At 35.5% G+C, this 18966-nt stretch overlaps 2 protein-coding genes, 1 long non-coding RNA gene and 1 other non-coding gene across 4 annotated transcripts; all 4 read right to left on the reverse strand.

The window, feature by feature from the left end:
* Positions 1 to 4287: 4287 nt before the first annotated feature.
* On the reverse strand, positions 4288 to 4394 carry LOC147928038 (small nucleolar RNA R71). Its single transcript, XR_015581077.1, has one exon. It is a non-coding gene; the product is annotated as a small nucleolar RNA R71 (small nucleolar RNA).
* Positions 4395 to 6426: 2032 nt separating this feature from the next.
* LOC104741093 (uncharacterized) lies at positions 6427 to 7614 on the reverse strand. The gene is made up of 3 exons (XR_760276.3): positions 7301 to 7614; positions 6921 to 7205; positions 6427 to 6829 (listed from the first exon to the last, which is right to left on the reverse strand). It is a non-coding gene; the product is annotated as an uncharacterized LOC104741093 (long non-coding RNA).
* Positions 7615 to 8431: 817 nt separating this feature from the next.
* Positions 8432 to 9259, reverse strand: LOC104741092 (uncharacterized protein At1g24010-like). The gene is made up of 2 exons (XM_010461870.3): positions 9100 to 9259; positions 8432 to 8991 (listed from the first exon to the last, which is right to left on the reverse strand). Exons 1-2 carry the CDS (start codon positions 9200 to 9202, stop codon positions 8651 to 8653), a joined length of 444 nt encoding a protein of 147 aa, XP_010460172.1. The 5' UTR covers positions 9203 to 9259; the 3' UTR covers positions 8432 to 8650.
* A 1642-nt stretch (positions 9260 to 10901) lies between these two features.
* LOC104776526 (MLP-like protein 423) lies at positions 10902 to 11867 on the reverse strand. Its single transcript, XM_010461869.3, has 2 exons — positions 11620 to 11867; positions 10902 to 11285 (listed from the first exon to the last, which is right to left on the reverse strand). Exons 1-2 carry the CDS (start codon positions 11804 to 11806, stop codon positions 11008 to 11010), a joined length of 465 nt encoding a protein of 154 aa, XP_010460171.1. The 5' UTR covers positions 11807 to 11867; the 3' UTR covers positions 10902 to 11007.
* Between the last annotated feature and the right edge of the window lie 7099 nt (positions 11868 to 18966).

Here is an 18966-nt window from a genome sequence, read left to right on the forward strand (position 1 = left end):
TGGCTTAAAATGTTAGAACAGAGTATAAATAGGTATGGTGATAGGGGGTCACCCTGCCTTATTCCTCGTTCTGGTCTAATCTTGCCATAAGGAACACCATTTATTAGAACATAGTAGTTTACCGATTTAACTGTTGCCATTATCCAAGCTATCCATTGATCGCAAAAGCCAAATAGCTGCAAAATTGTTTGTAAAAAATTCCACTCAACACGATCGTATGCTTTTCTAACATCCGTCTTTACTGCCATATAGGTTTGTGAAACTCGTTTTCGAACTTTCAGTGAATGCATCAATTCATGAGCTATCATGATATTGTCCTGTATGATGCGTCCCAGGATGAAAGCAGCTTGTGATTCAGAAACAATGCCATTTAGGTGTGGTTTTAAACGCTGGACCAAACATTTGGAAATTATTTTGTATAGGACATTGCAAAAAGCTATTGGTCGATAGTCAGTGATAAGCTCAAATTAATCCCTAGAGCTACTCTCTCAAATTAAGAGGTCACTGCAGTACTTGGGGGTCGAATTCCACAAGGACTCAAGTCTACACAATAAATTATAGAGTTTTATGAATTACGCTAAACAAGATAATTTAAATTAAGAAAATCAATGCAAAATATTAAATTAAACTGTTGTAAATTCAGAAGATCAAAAAGCTAGGCCTTGGGAATTTCTCAGGAAATTACAAATTATTAAATCAAGAAATAATTAGGATTCAAGCAATTAAGAACAGATCTAGAACTCTAAACTCTTTCGTCAAAAAAATCAGTTTTCACTGCAAATATTATCTAAATTTAAAACCAGAAAATCCAAATCTCTTTGTAAAATTCTAGGTTAAAAATCAGCTTTAAAAACAGGTTTAGATAAGTTCACAAAATTACTAAATCAAATCTCTTTGCAAGAAATAATTTTGCTCATCAAAATGTTTTATCAGGAAAATCAATTATATTCTCATATCAATTAATAATCCTAAGATCTAAATCCATATGACTAATCAAAGATCTAGCATTAAGAACAACCTATGATTAAGATCTAGAAAGATAATGAATCCAAAATAAACAGATCTAATAAACCATAAAATCCCTGTGAAAAACCCTAAACCTAACAAGCAAACTACTCAGACATATTTAATGAAGAACAAGACATAATTCTGAATAATAAGCAATTGAAATTAAAAGAGTAAAAGGGAGTTCAAATATTCTTCTCTCAAAGCAGTTCTCTCTCTCCAAAGCTCTCAAAATCTCACAGGGCTCCAGAAAAATAATACTTATTAGAAAATAACTTAAAAGTTTGCAAAACCCAAAAAATACTATTTATATGTCCTAAAACACGTCAGGGACTTGTGTTGCAAATATGGAAAACTTCGGGCAACTTTCTAAAACTTCCAAATTTGTGATTCTTCATCGGCTGAAGAGGGTGTCGATCGATGCTCCTAAGTGGTGTCGATCGATGCCATTTCTTTGATCCGAGTCCAAATTGATTCTTTAAGATTTATGCTCCAAAATGATCCAAATTGCTCTACTTTGCTCCATCCATGCCAAAATCCTAGAAAACCTGTAAAGACTCTCAAAGAACCTAAAAACACATCAAAAGACTCTAAAAGACTCCTTATATCATGGTTAAAAACCACAAAAATCATGATATATCAGTCAGAAAGAGTCTTTGGATTCTCTATCTTCGGAATCATACAAATATTTGTGTGATTGATACTCGGTTTCAATGTTGCAGTTCTGAAGAAAGACTTTACTTCCTGAATTACATGGTGTCCTACCGTGTCCCAACACTGCTTGTAAAAACGTGCTGTAAGTCCATCTGGACCAGGTCCTCTATCATCCCCTATTAGACATACTGCATCATATATTTCTCTATCACTGAAGTCTCTCGTTAAACTGACATTAATGTCATTGGTTATAGTTGGGGTGAAATCAGCAAATTCTTCAGGGGTGACATGGTGATCATTGGTAGAGTAAACTTGAGTAAAAAACTCTTGCGCATGCTCACCAATCTCTTTGTCCCCCCGACATAAATTTCCTTGACCATCAAGAATGGAGATCATTCTGTTTTTTGCATATCTTGACTTTGCAGAAGCATGAAAAAACTGAGTATTACTGATATGTCTATATTTTGTCTCTCCTTAGCAGATATTTATCATTAATTTAGCTAGGATAACTCATTGGTTTGCATCATTTTCTAGTCTTTTCTTTGCATTTTGCATGTCTAGGTAGTTTTTGCATCATCCTTGCATACATTGTGCATTTTGGAGTATTTCAGGTATTGAGGAGATGTTGGAAGCGCATCCGATCGAGCCATGCTCCCCAGCGCATCCGTCCGAGCCATGCTCCCCAGCGCGTCCAATCGAGCCATGCTCCCCAGCGCGTCTGTCCGAGCCATGCTCCCTAGCGCGTCCGTCCGAGCCATGCTCCCCAGCGTCCGTCCGAGCCATGATGACATTGCATTCCATTCGACGCGCACGGACTCGATCACACATGTCAAGAAGAAAGACGTTTTGTTTCACACGCTTCAGGAGATTACCGAACCGACGCTTTACTTTGTTGTTTTAAGTTTTAGGGCTTTCTATGTTGGACTACTATATATAAATACTTTGTTAAGTCTTTGCTGAGACATCTTATTTTTTATCTCGTTTTCATTTTGTTCTTTTCCTAAAGGTTTTACCTAGCCACCATATACGTTCTGAGACTTTGTAATCCGACATCTTGGAGTTTATTGAGTATTTGCATTTGATTTCTTTTACAAGTTGTTCATCTCATTTTTACCTATCTAAGAATGCTTCTTTCAATGTTTTCTGGGTTTGCATCCTTGATGATGATTTTCGGATCTGAGTAGTGTGGTAGTTCTTGAGGATGGGATAGATTAGGTGGAGGATCTTAGGATGTAGGGTGTTTAAGCTTTGATTTGTATGATCCCTTCTGGACTAGAGTTAGAAATACTAGTTTCTCTCTGATCAATTGCAACTAGGTCTTAGACATTTCCACACCCAAAAGGTGTTTGATGAAATGTCTGACCAACTAGTGCCAGAGACTTACGTTCCTAGCCTAAGAGATTAGTTGTCTAGGATGTTTGTTGACGTGAATGAACTTGTTTTTCATGCCATGCTTGATCATGTTTCTCTACCGAGAGCTAGGTTTGGAAGTGGTTGAGTTTAAGTAGCTTTTGTCAAGAGATTGGATTAGCTAAGAAGTGATGTTTATTGTTTAGGGATAGTTTGCTTGTGGCATGTTAAACACTCTATAGACTAGGATACTCCACCGACATCAATTACCCCCATCCTTAGGACTTCTTTCTTTCTGATTTTTATTGCATTCCTGAGACTGTTTCGATCCTTGTTGTTTAGTCCATGCTTAGACTCGTTTCTGTTTTCATTCATTTTTGCTTCTTGTCATACATTCACATTTCCAGTTCTAGAACACATTTCCGTTTTGCATTCTGATCATTCTAGGATTGTTAGATAAAAACACTCTCTTTAAATTGGCTTGACTTGTGAAATCTTGATTGCATCTTAATTGTTAGTAAAGTTTCCCAACTGGATTGACACCTTAAGTATTACAACTGCATAAGGTTAATTGAACGTGCTAGGATAGACACACAAAATCCTAGTATCAATTTGGTGCCGTTGCCGTTTGGGATTCGTTTTGCTACATTTAAGATTTCAAGTTTTGCAAGATTAAGTTCTATTACACATATCATTCTGAGTACTAACTTGTTTTGGTTGTCTGCTTGTTTGTTTTGCATCCCAGGAACCTGTTGATTGCAACGTTGCATGCACACCAGATCAAGAGGCCATCAGAACCTCCTTCCTGCTATCGACGATATCAACCAGTTACAAAGACCACGATAAGCTCGTCAACTCACTGATCATCCCGCACCCGTCACAATGGAACAACCGAATGGACCACATTCGGGACCGCGAAACATTGGTGTTGGGGATGCACCAAACACTCATACCCAGCGTGATGGAATCGTCCCTCCCGCCGTGCAGAACAACAACTTCGAAATCAAGAGTGGTCTGATCTCCATGATCCAAGGAAACAAGTTTCACGGGTTGCCTATGGAGGATCCACTCAACCACTTGGACGAGTTCGACCGTCTGTGCAGTCTCACCAAGATCAACGACGTGAGTGAGGATGGTTACAAGTTGCGCCTCTTCCCATTCTCGTTGGGAGACAAAGCTCATCAATGGGAGAAAAACCTTCCCAAGGGATCAATCACAACTTGGGATGGTTGCTAGAAAGCATTCTTGGCCAAGTTCTTCTCCAACTCCAGAACAGCCCGTCTCAGGAATGAGATTTGTAGCTTTACTCAGAAGAGCTCAGAATCATTCTGTGAAGCCTGAGAGCGTTTCAAGGGTTACCACAGCCAGTGTCCACACCATGGTTTCAGCAACGAGTCACTGCTGAGCACTCTCTACTGTGGTGTACTACCAAAGATACGTATGCTGCTTGACACTGCTTCTAACGGTAATTTCCTGAACAAAGAGGTTGATGAAGGATGGCAACTGGTTGAGAATCTCGCTCAGTCTGACGGCAACTACAATGAGGACTATGACCGCACAGTTCGCGGCGACGCTGGGTCTGAAGAGAAATACAAGAAGGACCTCAAAAATGTCAATGAGAAGCTTGACTGTATCTTGCTAAGCCAGCAGAGGAGCGTCCACTTCGTATCTGAGGATGACCTTTTCCAAGTTCCAGATGGGGAGGACGAGCAGACTGAGGAGATCAGCTATGTTCAGAATCAGGGTGGATACAACAAATGTTACAACCCCTACAAGATGAACCCCAATTTGTCTTACCGGAGCACAAATGTTGCAAATCCACAAGATCAGGTGTACCCTCCTCAGCAGCAACAACAAGGTCCGCAAAAACCTTTTGTTCCTTACAATCAAGGATTCATGCCTAAGCAACAGTTCCAACAAGGTTATCAAGCTCCTTCCAGACCACCACCAGGATTTTCACCTCAACAAGTTCAACCTACTCAAGCTCCAGATCAAGAAATGAAGTACATGATGCAACAACTTCTTCAAGGTCATGCTAGTTGTTCTCTGGATACTGCTAAGAAGTTTGATGAACTCAGTCAGCGGATGGAATGTTCTTACAATGATCTGAATGTCAAGTTTGAAACTCTTAACTCCAAGATGAAGTATATGGAAGGCAAGACTGTTTCTACTTCTACCCCAACAACTGGCCAACTACCTGGAAAAGCAGTTCAAAACCCCAACGACTATGCTACTATCCATGCCATCACCTCCCAAGTTGTAGATGTACAGCTCACTGAGGACAATGAGAGTTTAGATGGGGAGGATTTTCTTCAATATGAAGTTCAGATAAAGGATCTTGTCGAAGTGCTCAAGGATCCAATTAAGTTAGCCAATCAATCTGATCTTGAAGCTACTAAATAACCCGCTGCTCCTAAGGATAAACATGTGAGATTCATTCCTCCACCATACAAGCCACCTCTACCATTCCCAGTGAGGTTTAAGAAGCAGCTTACTGAGAAGTATAAAGCTATGTTCGAAAACAAGTCAAGGAGATTGAATTTAGGATGCCTTTGCTTGATGCATTTGCACTTGTGCCTCAATATCAAAAGTTTTTAACTGATTTGGTAACAGAAAATACCAAAGAGAAGGAGGAGATAGCTAAAGGAGCTCAAGCTAAGGCTCTGGAAGATGAGAGGGTAGTGCATGACATAGGTGGGGTTATTCATGAATGCAAGGCTGTTATTCAGAAGATGATTATCCCAAAAAAGCTAGAAGACCATGGTTCTTTCACCTTACCTTGTTCTCTAGATCATTTTTCTATTAAAATAAAATACTAAAGCTCTTTATACTTTTGAACTCTTATTGAACTTTGACCAACTCTTACTAATTCAAATTTTTTGTGGTAGTTTTGAAAATTGTGGAGGTGTTTTGGTAGTTTTGGATATCATATAAATTGGCATTTTAAGGAATTTCTAACAAATAAAAACTATACATACGATAAACAATCCTTGAAGAGATCTATAGAATGTTAAATTGAATAGTTTATATTGAGACTTTTGTTTTAGATTTCGAATAAAATTTTTGGATCTTAACCATTACTAAATATTAATGTATATATCTTCTATTAAAAAAAATATTCATAATTTCTAGTATACATGACTTGCCTCTACAAACCTTTCCGTAAAAAAGCCTAGTTTTATTTTGATACATCAATTAGTGCTGTTTTTTAAATTTAATTTTTTTTTTTTTGTCAAGAGGGACCAACGATAAATATTTACAATAAGTAGCTAACTTGGTTAGGTTAAGTTGCCTTCTCCATAATTTTTTAAGGTAAAGGAGAACATGAGAATATATCTTTATTAAGCAAACAAGTTGCATAAGCCGCGCCAATTAGCTCACCCAGTTGTGAAAAATTATAATCATTCGGTCCAACAATAATATGCCAATAGATATTCATTATAATATAGCTATACGATCGAGTCCATACATCCCCAAAATACCAAACGTTTATTGAAGAAATATATGTATGCCAGTTTATTTAGACGACGTTTCGCAATGTAGACGAACCTTGCAAGTTAGGACATATTTTATTTAAGGGTTTTGGCATCGATCATCTGGATGATATAAGCAGCTGTGTTGATGACTAGATATGGGTCATCGCTGTCATCAGAAATCTTTTTGAACACGGTCCATTTCAAGTGGCTACCATCACCATCTTCCGAAGGCGTAACGACGATGGTTATTTTGAGCGTCTTGTAGTTCCTCAAGATATAACTGGAGATGAGTTTTACCGTGGTTTTCCTATTCGTCCAATCCTCAGCCTCGATCTCCACCTCATCTTTTACAGTGAAAACATAGTGATTAGGGATTTAATCGAGAAAACATAGTGATTAGGAATCAATGGGATGTATGAAATGTAGAAGAGTTACCATCATCTTTTACTGCTTCCATGAAAGCTTTAAACAATTCTTCTGCCGGATACTAACGATAAACATCATAAGTTCTGGGATTTGTGTTGATGGAGATGTGTGGATCGACGTGGATGTCATCGGGAATCTTCTCGATCTTGCCGGTCCATTTCACACGGCTGCCATCATCGTCATCTCTAGGAGTCATGGTGACGGTTACTTTGTACTTCCTCAAAAAATCATTGCTGGTCACATTTATCGTAATTTCTCTTTTCTCCCAATCCTCAGCCTCGATCTCCACTTTATCTTATGTTGAAACATAGAAATTAAAGGTTTAGTCGAAAAAATAGTTAGCAGATTAATCAATTAATAAGATGTATGTAATACTGTTGAAGACTTACCATTGTCTTTTAATCCTTTCATGAAATCTTTAAACAGGTCGTCCGCCTGAGACTTCATGTCAAACTCATGAGTAGATTCGTTTAGTGCCATTCTCTATTTTTTGTTTTTGTTTTTGAAGTCTATGTTATGTGTGGGTTTGATAATAACCTTCTCAGTATAATGAATGTGGTTAAATAGAAAGACAGAGGTTTATGACAATTACATTAAATAAAATCACCTAACGCCACCCATCTAACTTTTTCACTCTGTGGAATCTTTTTAAAACTAACCTAAAGCTTCAGTATTTGAATTGCAGACCACATTGATTTGCAGACTAATGTGGTACATAGGAGGAAATAAAATTTGCAGACCACATTGATTTCAACGGCCTAGTTTGTGTATTGTTAACTCAATCAAGCAAGTGCTTTACGTAAATTATTTTGCTTTGAGATACATTTTTAGAAATATATGATCACTAGTAAAATTCTTCTTAAATGACTCTTGCTCTATGAGCTTCATGTAACACAAAACGCGTTTTGTGTTTTTGTCTTTTATAGTATACGATTATCAACCCATGTGAACGTTATGAACTAAGACATGACTAGTGAATGTTGTGGAATAAATACAAATATATAAGCACACGTCACTCAACTTACATAAATTGAGTCACATATTATTTAGCAACCCGATTTCGAACTTGTTTAGTTATTTTATCTTATAGCGATTAACTGGAATAATAATAATAAATAAAACCTCAATGGTATCAAATAGTGAATTACTAATAAAACATTACATGCACTATATTGTTAACTCGAACTAAGCATAAAGTATGTTACTGAATCTTCAATCTCCTTCAAAACCTTTTTTTTTTTTAAAGTATAAGTATGAGGAAACTGATGAGTGAGTAAAAACGATTGTTCTGTTAGGTGAGGGTTTGTGTAATTGTTGTGTTCATCAATCTCAACTAAAAATGACAATACATTAGGGTGTGATGTGTTCATGACTCTCACCAACTGTTAGTAACTTAGTATGTTGAAAAAGTGAATTTACATGGAAAAATATTTGTGCATAACCAAATTAACTTAAACCATAAACGATTAATTTACATTGCACAATTCACATATGTCCCTTACCGAATAATAAAACATGGATTAATAAATCATCCTTTTTATTAGAATATATCGTCGATACAACAATAATATGCAGATCAATATATTAATTATGCATCTTGAAAGCTTCAAGAGCAAATCCTTGCTAAATGCCAACCATTATTAAACGATAACTAGTATCAATCATCATAAATTATTATAAACTGTATGATCAATATATAAACTATATATATGAAGTCGCATGTACTCTGTTTGACTATTTCAGATCGTTCTAAAGATTCTCTCATCCATCGCCTGAAAGTATCTTGCAGTAGTGTCGACGATGAAACGTGGGTCCTTGATGTCATCGCTAACTTTCTCATACTCTACGGTCCAGAATGCTCGGCCACCGTCATTACCTTCCGTGTGAATGACGCTCATGGTTCCTTCGAGCTTCTTGTAGTTATCCGGGTTTCTCGACTTGGCCTCTTCAGGATCAACAGTACAGCTGATGAAAGGTGTTGTGATCGCCTTGAACAACTCTGAGATCTGAAAGCCCTCCATTCTTAGCCGAACCTTTTTCTTCTCCGAAGGTAGATCAACCTCTACCTCCTCAGTCGAAACTTTGGTGAAAACATATAATATAGCAATTAGAGTTGTAATCAAGAAATATTAATTGAATTATGAATTAACATATGTTTTTGTATGTGTAATGGGAAATATATAGTTACGTTGGTGTCTTGTGGTTTTCGCTATCTTCATGTAACCTTGACAGAATCTATACGCCGGAGACTTGATATCAAACTCAATAGAGATATATCCTCCTAGTGTCATTCTCAATATATATATTTTTTTCTCTTAGTATATTTTGTTATGTGGGTTTGATAATAATCTTCTCAATGAAGGTCTTTATATATAGAAAGAGTTTGACGAAAATTTTACAATAGTTATTACTGTTTATGGTTTTAGCTAACTGTCACCATCTTCTGGATTCTTTATAAATTTGAGCAAAGCTTAAAAGCCAAGCTAATAACAATTTGCATTCTGCTTTATTTTTCTTTGGTGAAAACCATTGCATTCTGCTAATGAACAATTAATTAAATAATTTATATCATTATGCATGGGAGATTATATAAATTGTGCAGACCAAATTTGTTTTTTTTTTCTACCACATTGATGGCTTGTAATCGAACATTTTCAATGGGGAATTCACAAAATATCATAAGTTTTGTTTTTTCAACTTTCCAATAGAAAACCAAATGATCAATATATAAGACTAAATAACCATTAACAAACTAAAAATGAAATACACAGTATATTTAAATAATTAAAATTGGTTTTAAACTTAAAATACTGCAAAATCAATTACGAATCCTTCCTTTTAGGGAATTCTCCATTTTTCGAAAATAATATGGATATGGACTAATACCAAATAGATATTTCGAAAGCATATGATTTATTAGTTTAAATTAATATTTCTAATTGACTAGAGACTGGAAAAAGAGTAATTTATTCATTAGTACATGGTATTGTGGATTGTTTTTCTGAATTAATGATCTTTTGTTTTTGCAAAATTTGTTTAAGTTGTATTTGAGATATTTTTCAATTCATGAAAACTTAACAACAAAAAAAAAGTGATTTATCTTAGAAAAAGTGATTTATCTATGTAACTATATCTCTTAACTCAAAATGGCAATACATTAGGTGGTGCGATGATCATGACCCGTTTATGAAATATCTGTCCCCACTTCTTATCTCTCTCGCAAAAAACTTTGCTTTTCTGCAAAATGAATTTGTTAGAATGTACCTACTACTACATGGGACTAAGACCATGAATGGTTGTTGGTTTTTAAATGGTGACTATTTTTAAATAAATCTATTTTGGCTAAAAACTTGAATGGAAAAAAATAGACTTTTGAAAAACAAAGTCTAGAAACTATTGTAAAATCTACTGCCATTCAATGCCTAAATATTATATTAGATTTTAAAAGAAAAAAAAAAAACAGATCAAACATGATTTAAAAAATCAATAATGAATTGATATACTGGATGTTGAGCCACTAAATTGAATATTGATTCTTCATCCGAGTCCAAGTAGCAAAGCAATAAATAATGTTGTTGATCATTGCATGCATGATGGCAAGTCGTCTCCATCGATCCGAATGTCTTTGCTCCTGCTCGACCGTCAAACTCAAACCACATTAAGTCATTACTCATTAACGACTCTTCAATTGTTCGATTCGACTTTTTTTCTTTCAAATTTGGCTTTTGTAAAAAGCTTATTATTTTGACCTTGTTCTTCTCCTATATTTAATTTGAATAAAAAAACTTTTTTAAGATACGGTTTATTTTTATTTTTCATTCTTTAAGAAGTGGTTTATTTTTTTTTTCCTTATAAAATATGGTTTATAATTTATAAACCTCTCTAGTATTGTTCAAATACTACGTAATGATATAATAAAATTCATGGGCATATATTGTAAACACCTGGCGTGTCTATATAATATACTCCGGAAACCAAACCGTGCAATCATAAATAAGGATAACTCATGAAGAGGATCCACTTTATTTAACTTCTTACTTAGATAATATAGAGACCCGCGATAGAACCACACTTATATATTTTAAAGATTCAACTTTTAAGCGCTTTGCTTAAGGAGATATTCATCTATCTCTTTGAAGTTCTTGACAGCAAAGTCCTTGATGACGTGTGGGTCAGCGATCTCATGGCTGGTCTTCTCAAACTCACCAGACCATTTCAGAAGGCTTCCACCGTCCTTAGGAATAACTGTGATCGTTCCTTTGAACGTTTTGTAGTACTCCATCATTTCGCCGCCGATGATGCTGTACGACATGCTTTTGTTCTCCAAATCCACTTCTTCGATCCTCTCAGCCGATATCTTCACCAGTGGAGATCCTATATATACGGGTAAAAGTAGAAATTAACAAGTTAACATATTTTGAATAATTTTATGGTGAGAGGGTGAAACATATATCATCTAGGGTGTAACTACGCTGAGTTATAGGCTTATAGCCCATTAAGCATGATATGGATGGTTCTATCTTATTAAAATCTTTATTACATACATCTCTTCCGATCTAGAACCACACTTGGTCTTTTGAAAAATAAATGTCTTCTTGAATGAAGTACTCAATCTTGGGTGCGACAAAGGTTTATGGTTCTTGAAATTATTCGAAACATAAGTAATGAATGGTTACAAATTAAAGATATATAGAACGAGACAATGTACCTTCTCCATAAGTAATGAGGCGAATGGAGCCAGGAGCATTCCCATCGCCAGCAAGAACTTGAATGGTTTTGTAGTCATTAGGGAAAGCTTTGGGAAAGAAATTGATGCCGTCGCCAAGGGCTACCCAGAACTTTTCAGCCGGAGACTTAACTTCAACCTCCACATGAAGAACACCAGTCAATCCCATTTTCCTAGTTTAAGAAGAAAAGAAAATTTAAACTCAAGTATTATGTATATCTTTGAATGATTTTTTTAATACAACTCATCGTGTCTATATATAGAGAGAAGTTTTGAAGCCTTTAGTGATATGAAAATTTGCATTTACTATGTGGAGCAACCTATACAACTAACCCAAAGCTTATAAATATCTTCATTTGCTGTGTCAACCACTCAATGAGGTGGATGAATCAAATAATAAATTGGGTAGGTAGTCTAAATATATGACGTCGACTGTGTTTTGTGGCATGTGATTACCATTGCCTCCAACTTTCTTTTGTGCCTTCAACAAAAGAACTATGAACCAAGTAAATGAAGTACCACATTTTACATATGAGGGCCGGGGATCTCATTTATGACCTCTCATAATAACTGTGGACCAATGTGAACCCTGATGAGATTGAATAATTGGTTCTAAATAATGTATGATCAAATAAATCAGTAAATGCGGAGGAGTCACGTCACTCAGTTACGTTATACAAACATTTAACAACTTGATTGCAAATTTATTTTCATAAGAATAAAAAATTCTTAATGATAAAGATCTGAAATATCTGCTATTAACTTTCTAAAATGATCTTCTTGGTGCCTTGGTGGCATGGTTCGGTGCAATATAAGCCGAAACAATCTCATCCTCATCGTTAGGTACTTTTATTTCCCTGTTCTACTAGGAACAGCATGTTGTTGTCTTCCGTTGGTATAAAACGGCAACCACTCTGCAATCATAAAATAGAAACGACAAACAAAATTCTACAGATGAGTCATCATGTCTATTTGAACTTTGAAGCAAAAAGTTCACCCAAATTTTGAATATATAATTGGATACGTTAAAGTTACAGTATCCTAGGATTTGACAAGATAATCTATATATACATTTTTTGAGACATTTTTTTTTTTGATCGTTTGATAACAAAGGAAAGTTTTGAAAAGACAGCAACATGAGAAAACTAAACAACCCAAAACATAAGGGACCGGAGCACTGCAAGTGCTTGATAGTGAAGCCAGAAAGCTCTCCAAACACTGTGAAATGCAGGACACCTACAAAAAGACCTTCAATTATCTGCGGCAATTTGATCTTGGAGCCAAGAAGGACCTCCTAATGCCAGGTACGAGTGGAATATGCCATCCCGTGTCACACTTTTCGCAATGGCTGAAGCAACACGATTAGCAGCTCATCCCACCTGAAGGACCTCCCAATAAACGAAACCAGAGCACCAATGAAGGATTTCCTCTAGCATAAAACAGAAGTGGGGCCATTCATGAGGACTGGTGATCGCCTCCGCAACCTGTGCGCTATCAATGGCCAGCACCACCCACTATAACTGTAGATTCCGTAGAGCTTCCATGGACCAGAGCACACAACGCAAACCAGCACCACAAACTGAGTCCGTACGTGAGAATGCGTCTCTCGCATGGAAAAGCACTTGCCCATACTCATCTCTTACAATCCACGCCCCACCAAACATAGAGGAGGAATTTACCCACGAAAGTGCAATATTACACTTCACCACCTACGCTCTATGATCTCACCCTTTCTACTCCATGAAGCTACCAACTGCTCCTCACTCATCTGGGCCTCTTTCCACTGCAAAGCGGCTTGAAATGATTTTGTAACGAGTTCATGGACATCACCCTGTTTATCCTGAAAGACCACAACATTCCTGTATTTCCATATGTGCCAGAGCAACCAAGGGATGACAAGTCGAATCTCATCCGGAACCCCTGAATCTTTTATCATCTCCATGAGATGTTCCCAGTTTTTCTCAACATGGAGGTCAGAGAAACCTCCCATAGGAACCGGGATATTAGCTAAAGCGAAGGCTTGTCGAGCTACATGGCACCCAAAAATCGTGTGTCCGATAGTCTCGACCTGGCAACCACAAACTAAGCAGCGCAAGTCCATTACAATCCCTCTTGAAGTTAACCTGTCTGTCACTGCTAGAGCTCTAGAGAGCATTCTCCACATAAACATTTTAATCTTGGGGACCGTCTTTATCCTCCAAATCTCTGCTTTTAGTTTGTTGGATCTAACCACCTCCTCCGACTTTGTTTCATATAATGTAGGTAAGGTTCGTAGCAACCAATACCCACTTTTAATTGAATATGCCCCTGCCTTATTATATGGCCATATATAACGATCCTCTCTCCCCACCCTTAGCTTCATTGTCAAGATTTGTGCTGCATCTAATGGGCAAAACAGTTCATTCACTTTGGAGACATCCCATTGACCACTCATCGGGTCTCTCAAGTCCGCGACCTTCAACCCGACATCAAAGAAAGTTTGGAAGCGGTATGGAGCCCGAGGATGTTTCTCTTGTAACCACTTCTCTTGCCAAACCAATGTCTATCTACCATCACCAATCACTTTAAGTAAACCCTTCTTCAGCAGTTCTCGACCATGAATGATGCTATGCCAAGCATAAGACGGGCGAGAACCAATCCCACAATCCAGGATCGATTTTTTCCAAAAATAACGACTCTTATAGAATCTTGCCACCAGGGAAGTCGGTTGTTCAGCATACGCCAGGACTGTTTAGCGAGCAAAGCCTGGTTGAAATCACTTAAGTCTTTGAACCCTAGACCTCCCTCACTTTTGGTTGTGCATAACTTTTTCCACGCCACCCAAGCAATTTTCCTTTGTCCTTCGCAGTAACTCCACCAGAATTCAGTCATCGCACTGGTTATTTTCCTACAAAGATTCTTACTCTACCGGAACCAGGACATCGCATATACTGGCAGAGCCATTGCAATGGATTTAAGCAGCACTTCCTTAACTCCCAGCGAGAGGGATTTAGCAAACCAACTATGGAGTCTACCTTTCAACTTATCTCCTATAAAAGCTAAAAGAGCCTGTTTGGAACCACTAAAGCATTTTGGTAATCCTAGATACGACCCAAAGCCTCCTTCTTCAGTTATCCCCAGTATGTTCTTGACTAGATCTTTCGTTTCAACAGTGGCCTTACTCCCAAAGGTGATTGCGGATTTAGCAAAGTTAATCATCTGACCGGAAGCTCTCTCATATAAAGTCAGACAGTTTAGCACCTCCTCACACTCCACCTTGGTTGCCTTACAAAATCCTGAAGTTGGCACTTATTTATAAAATAAATCCTTAAGTTGGCACTTATTTACAGCCATGCCATTCACATTAAAAATTTAATTTAAGAAACACAATTAACTCTACTTATATTTTTTTTATTATAGAAACTAAGTGTTTTAAAAGGTAACAAACATAACTGTAAATATATACAGATTTTATTTTTTTTATTTTATGAGGAGGTGAGTGAATAGGTATTGTTCTTTAAAAATTAAAAAAAACTGATTTGATAAAAAGTAACTTTTAGTCTCACATACTATATTTTACTTTCACGGGTTTCATATGATGAGTTTTTGCGGATTAAAAATCTTTGAACATGTTGCGTGATCCGCCTAGCATTGCGGGTTTGGACTATAGAACCAACACTAAAACTATTAGTTTATTTCATATACTATAGATTTGTAAAATTAACTTATAAATTATTTAATATTACACATACTACAACACATTCTTAATATTCTAAAAAAAAAAATTGTATACACATAAAAATATACACTAACATACCATATAGACATATACCTCTGTTTATTTATAGAAAACAAAACTAAGTGTTTTAAAAATTTATATTCTATCTAGTAACAAATTTAATATAATTAGTTTATAAACTGTATAAAACGTAAGAAGAAGAAAAAACATTCTAAACAAAATTATAAATTAATTAGATAAAATTTAATTAATTGGGAATTTGAAAACTAAATAAATTAAAATTATTATTTACAATACATTAGATTATAATTTAGTCCCACGGTGTACCGCGGGTGAAAACCTATTTATAATACTAAGATTGCTTTTAAGAAAATTATAGGTTTTCTTACAAAATATACTTATACTAGATTAGGACCCGCCCGATGTGCAGATTTAGAGTTTTTAAAATAAAATAAAATTTAACCAAGAATATAAAGTAAGTATTTTTAGTAAGTAAAAACTATCTATAAAAGTAATTAGATACACCGAGGTGTCCAACATAAATATCTGGTGTAAAAGGTGCGACTTTGCGGTTGAGACTATTAATCATATTTTTTTTGAATGCCCTCACTCGTGGGAAGTTTAGGATTTATCTCTGACTCCGGTCTAATCAGAGAGTTTTTCATATGATTCGGTATACTCAAATTTGGATTTTGTTTTTTGGAGGGATGTCTCTCAACAGGATGATCCTGATCAACTTCTTCAATTACCATGATTTTTATGAGCAATCTGTAAGGTTATAAATAATTTTGTTTTTAAGGTTTAGAGATCGAGACAAATGATATAATTGCTTAGGCTTTGGGCGATAAGTTAGCCTGGGAAAAGGCGCTATCTTTTACGGCGGTCATGTCGGCTCCATCTCCGTCCTCGGATGTCCAGGTTTCTTCACCTTGTTGTCAAATTAATGGTTCTTGGAAAGCAACCAATGAGCATTCATGATTGGGCTGGTGGTATTGCGTTGGTGAGGAGCGAACCTTGTTCTTGGGGGCCAAGTGTTTAAGACGGAGCCTCTCCCCCCTGCATTCAGAGTTTGAAGCGTTGTTGTGGGCTATGGAGCGGATACGTGCTGAGTTACTTACTATGGTGCATTCCCCTGAATATTGGCCATCCTTCTCCAACTTGCTCGATGAGTTTAATTCGCTGGAGTTTTTTCTACTATTTTCCATCTCTTGGATCCCGCATGCGACAAATTCGAAGGTGGATTGTCTTGTTCGTGGTTTGCATTTTCTTATCTCTGAAGTTTCTTTTGTAAACCCCTTCCCTCTGGCTTGGACAACTAACCGAAAAAATTCCTTTTAATTTATTGTTTGGTTGAAAAAAAAAATAGATACACTTTTAGTTAGAAAAAATAGTTGTAGATGAGTTCAAAAGTATTAAAATTAAATGAAATTTAACAAAGAATATATATTTAATTCTTTTCGTAAGTAAAAACAATGTATAAAATTAAAAAGAAAAACTTAGTTATAGAAAATAATTGTTTTTTTTTTGCAATAATACACTAATGTATATCCATTTACAAATCTACTGTCTACATTACCACTAAAAGTTTATTTGTACACACAAATATATTTTACTGTTAAAATATACTCTTTAGTCTTAACTACTATCAACAAATTGTCTTTATGAACGCATTAAATAACTCATTATATGTCTCTTCACTTTAACATTTTTATAGTTACAAAAACGCATAAGTTAATCTTACATACTCCTATCATATATATTACAATAGCAGTCTTTTGAATAAATTATTTGATTGGTAGAAAAAATATGAGACGATCTATTTTTTTTTTACATCAATAATATTTTTCTTTATGTAAAGGTGAGTATTTACATTTTTTTAGAAACAGTAACTAATTGTTTAATTTTCACAATAATTTTTTTTTATCTTATATAAAAAGTAAGGGTCTTTTTCTTGTAATACTAGATAAGGACCCACCCGATGTGCAGGAATTTTATAAATAACGTTATTTATAAGTTTTATTTTTGCTATAATATACTGATTTATATTCATTGACAAATCTTTTATGTATGTTACCATTAAAAGCGTATTTTTTACACCTAAATATATTGTATGTTACAAATATATTCTTTACCACCACCTAGAAAATGTCTGTATGAACACATTAAGCCAACTATTATATATTTTTTTACTTTCACTTTTGCATAGTTTTTTTAATTACTAAAATTATTGGCTCAAAAAACATTTCGAATAAAAAATATATTACATAATATATTAATCAATGATGTAACATCACAATAGTGTATGACCAACCATAGAGAGAATCTCAGTTCATCCCTCTTTCCTTATGGAGAAAACCTTGCGTCCAACCTCCTCCACCATGGAGAGAACCTTGGCTCTACCTTTAACCTTGCGTCCAATCTCCTCCACATTCCTCCCTAGAGAAGATAATCTTGCGTCAAACGTCCTCCACCATAGAGAGAACCTCGGCTCTGCCCTCCTCATGTGTAGAGAGAACATGTTCACGTCTTTTAGCTATCTCAAAATGGCTTGCTCCGACAATCAATGAAACTAAAGACCATTTTCTAACATCATAAAATCTTTTGATAGTAACTAATGTTAAATTTTCCAATTTATTCGTGGAAGTGTCTTTGATACACTATGATGTAGCCTTTTTTCTCTAGAACGCCTTGAATGCCACCTTGCTTAGTGAGCCTATGTCCACTCCCAATCCATGGGACCACCTTTCTCAGTGGACCCCACGTCTACTTCTAGCCCACCCATATCCGACGGTCAGTTTGTTACGTCCGGAAAGCTTTAAATATTTACCCTTATAAATCACCATATGATCTTTTTCTATATTTTGTCCTCACTCGCACAGTTCCGACAATCACTTCCCAAAATGTCACCTATGCTGAAACTACTCCAGCTCAAGCACGCCTAACTCTAGAGTTCTCTCAGGACCCTTAATTGAAAAGATAAGTGTAGTTTGGTGACATCGGTGGCCAAATCAATTCTTTTAAACCTATTCGTAAACCAGGATGTCACAGTCTCTGAACTCCAATAGATCTATCAACAACAATTTATGTTTTTCCAATCTATTTATCTATGTTTGTTGTAAGTTTGTGTTTGATTAGCCTATTTTATCTAACCATTAGGTTGATGAGCTTCTACTCTTTATCTCCCTTTGAGATTGAATGAATGGTAGCAATTATGGTTGCACAAAAACGGTCTATGACCAACCAATCAATGTTGAAAAAATAGAAGAAAATTAATTTGACATAAATAAAGCAATAGAAAATTATAAGCACGATAATTTATGAATTCGAAATAACTCAAAGGTGAAAAGAAAATTTAAATAAAAAATTCTAAAAATACTACATTAAATTTTTAAATACATAGTATTCAAAAAAGAAAACGCATATATTCATCTTTTTGGATCAATATATTAATCTTGCCTATTACAAACTGAAAAAGGAGAAAGTATGAGAAATTTTTGGTTTAAAAAATAAGAAAAATTTATCTTTCTATTAAAAAACTTTTACCAATAGAACAAAGTTGAAAGCAATATTTTTGAATAAATTATTTTGTTAGATGAAAAGTATGAGACAAT

Source organism: Camelina sativa, chromosome 14 (assembly GCF_030686135.1).
Source record: "Camelina sativa cultivar CO46 ecotype springtype chromosome 14, ASM3068613v1".
Taxonomy (NCBI): domain Eukaryota; kingdom Viridiplantae; phylum Streptophyta; class Magnoliopsida; order Brassicales; family Brassicaceae; genus Camelina; species Camelina sativa.

Excerpts from the sequence above, each read along its gene's own strand:
- LOC104741092 (XM_010461870.3), bottom strand. The coding sequence starts at position 9,202 with ATGACACTAGGAGGATATATCTCTATTGAGTTTGATATCAAGTCTCCG. Across the intron at positions 8,992-9,099 it reads GAAAACCACAAGACACCAAC|TTTCGACTGAGGAGGTAGAG; the intron begins GTAACTATATAT and ends TTTTCACCAAAG.
- LOC104776526 (XM_010461869.3), bottom strand. The coding sequence starts at position 11,806 with ATGGGATTGACTGGTGTTCTTCATGTGGAGGTTGAAGTTAAGTCTCCG. Across the intron at positions 11,286-11,619 it reads CCTCATTACTTATGGAGAAG|GATCTCCACTGGTGAAGATA; the intron begins GTACATTGTCTC and ends CCGTATATATAG.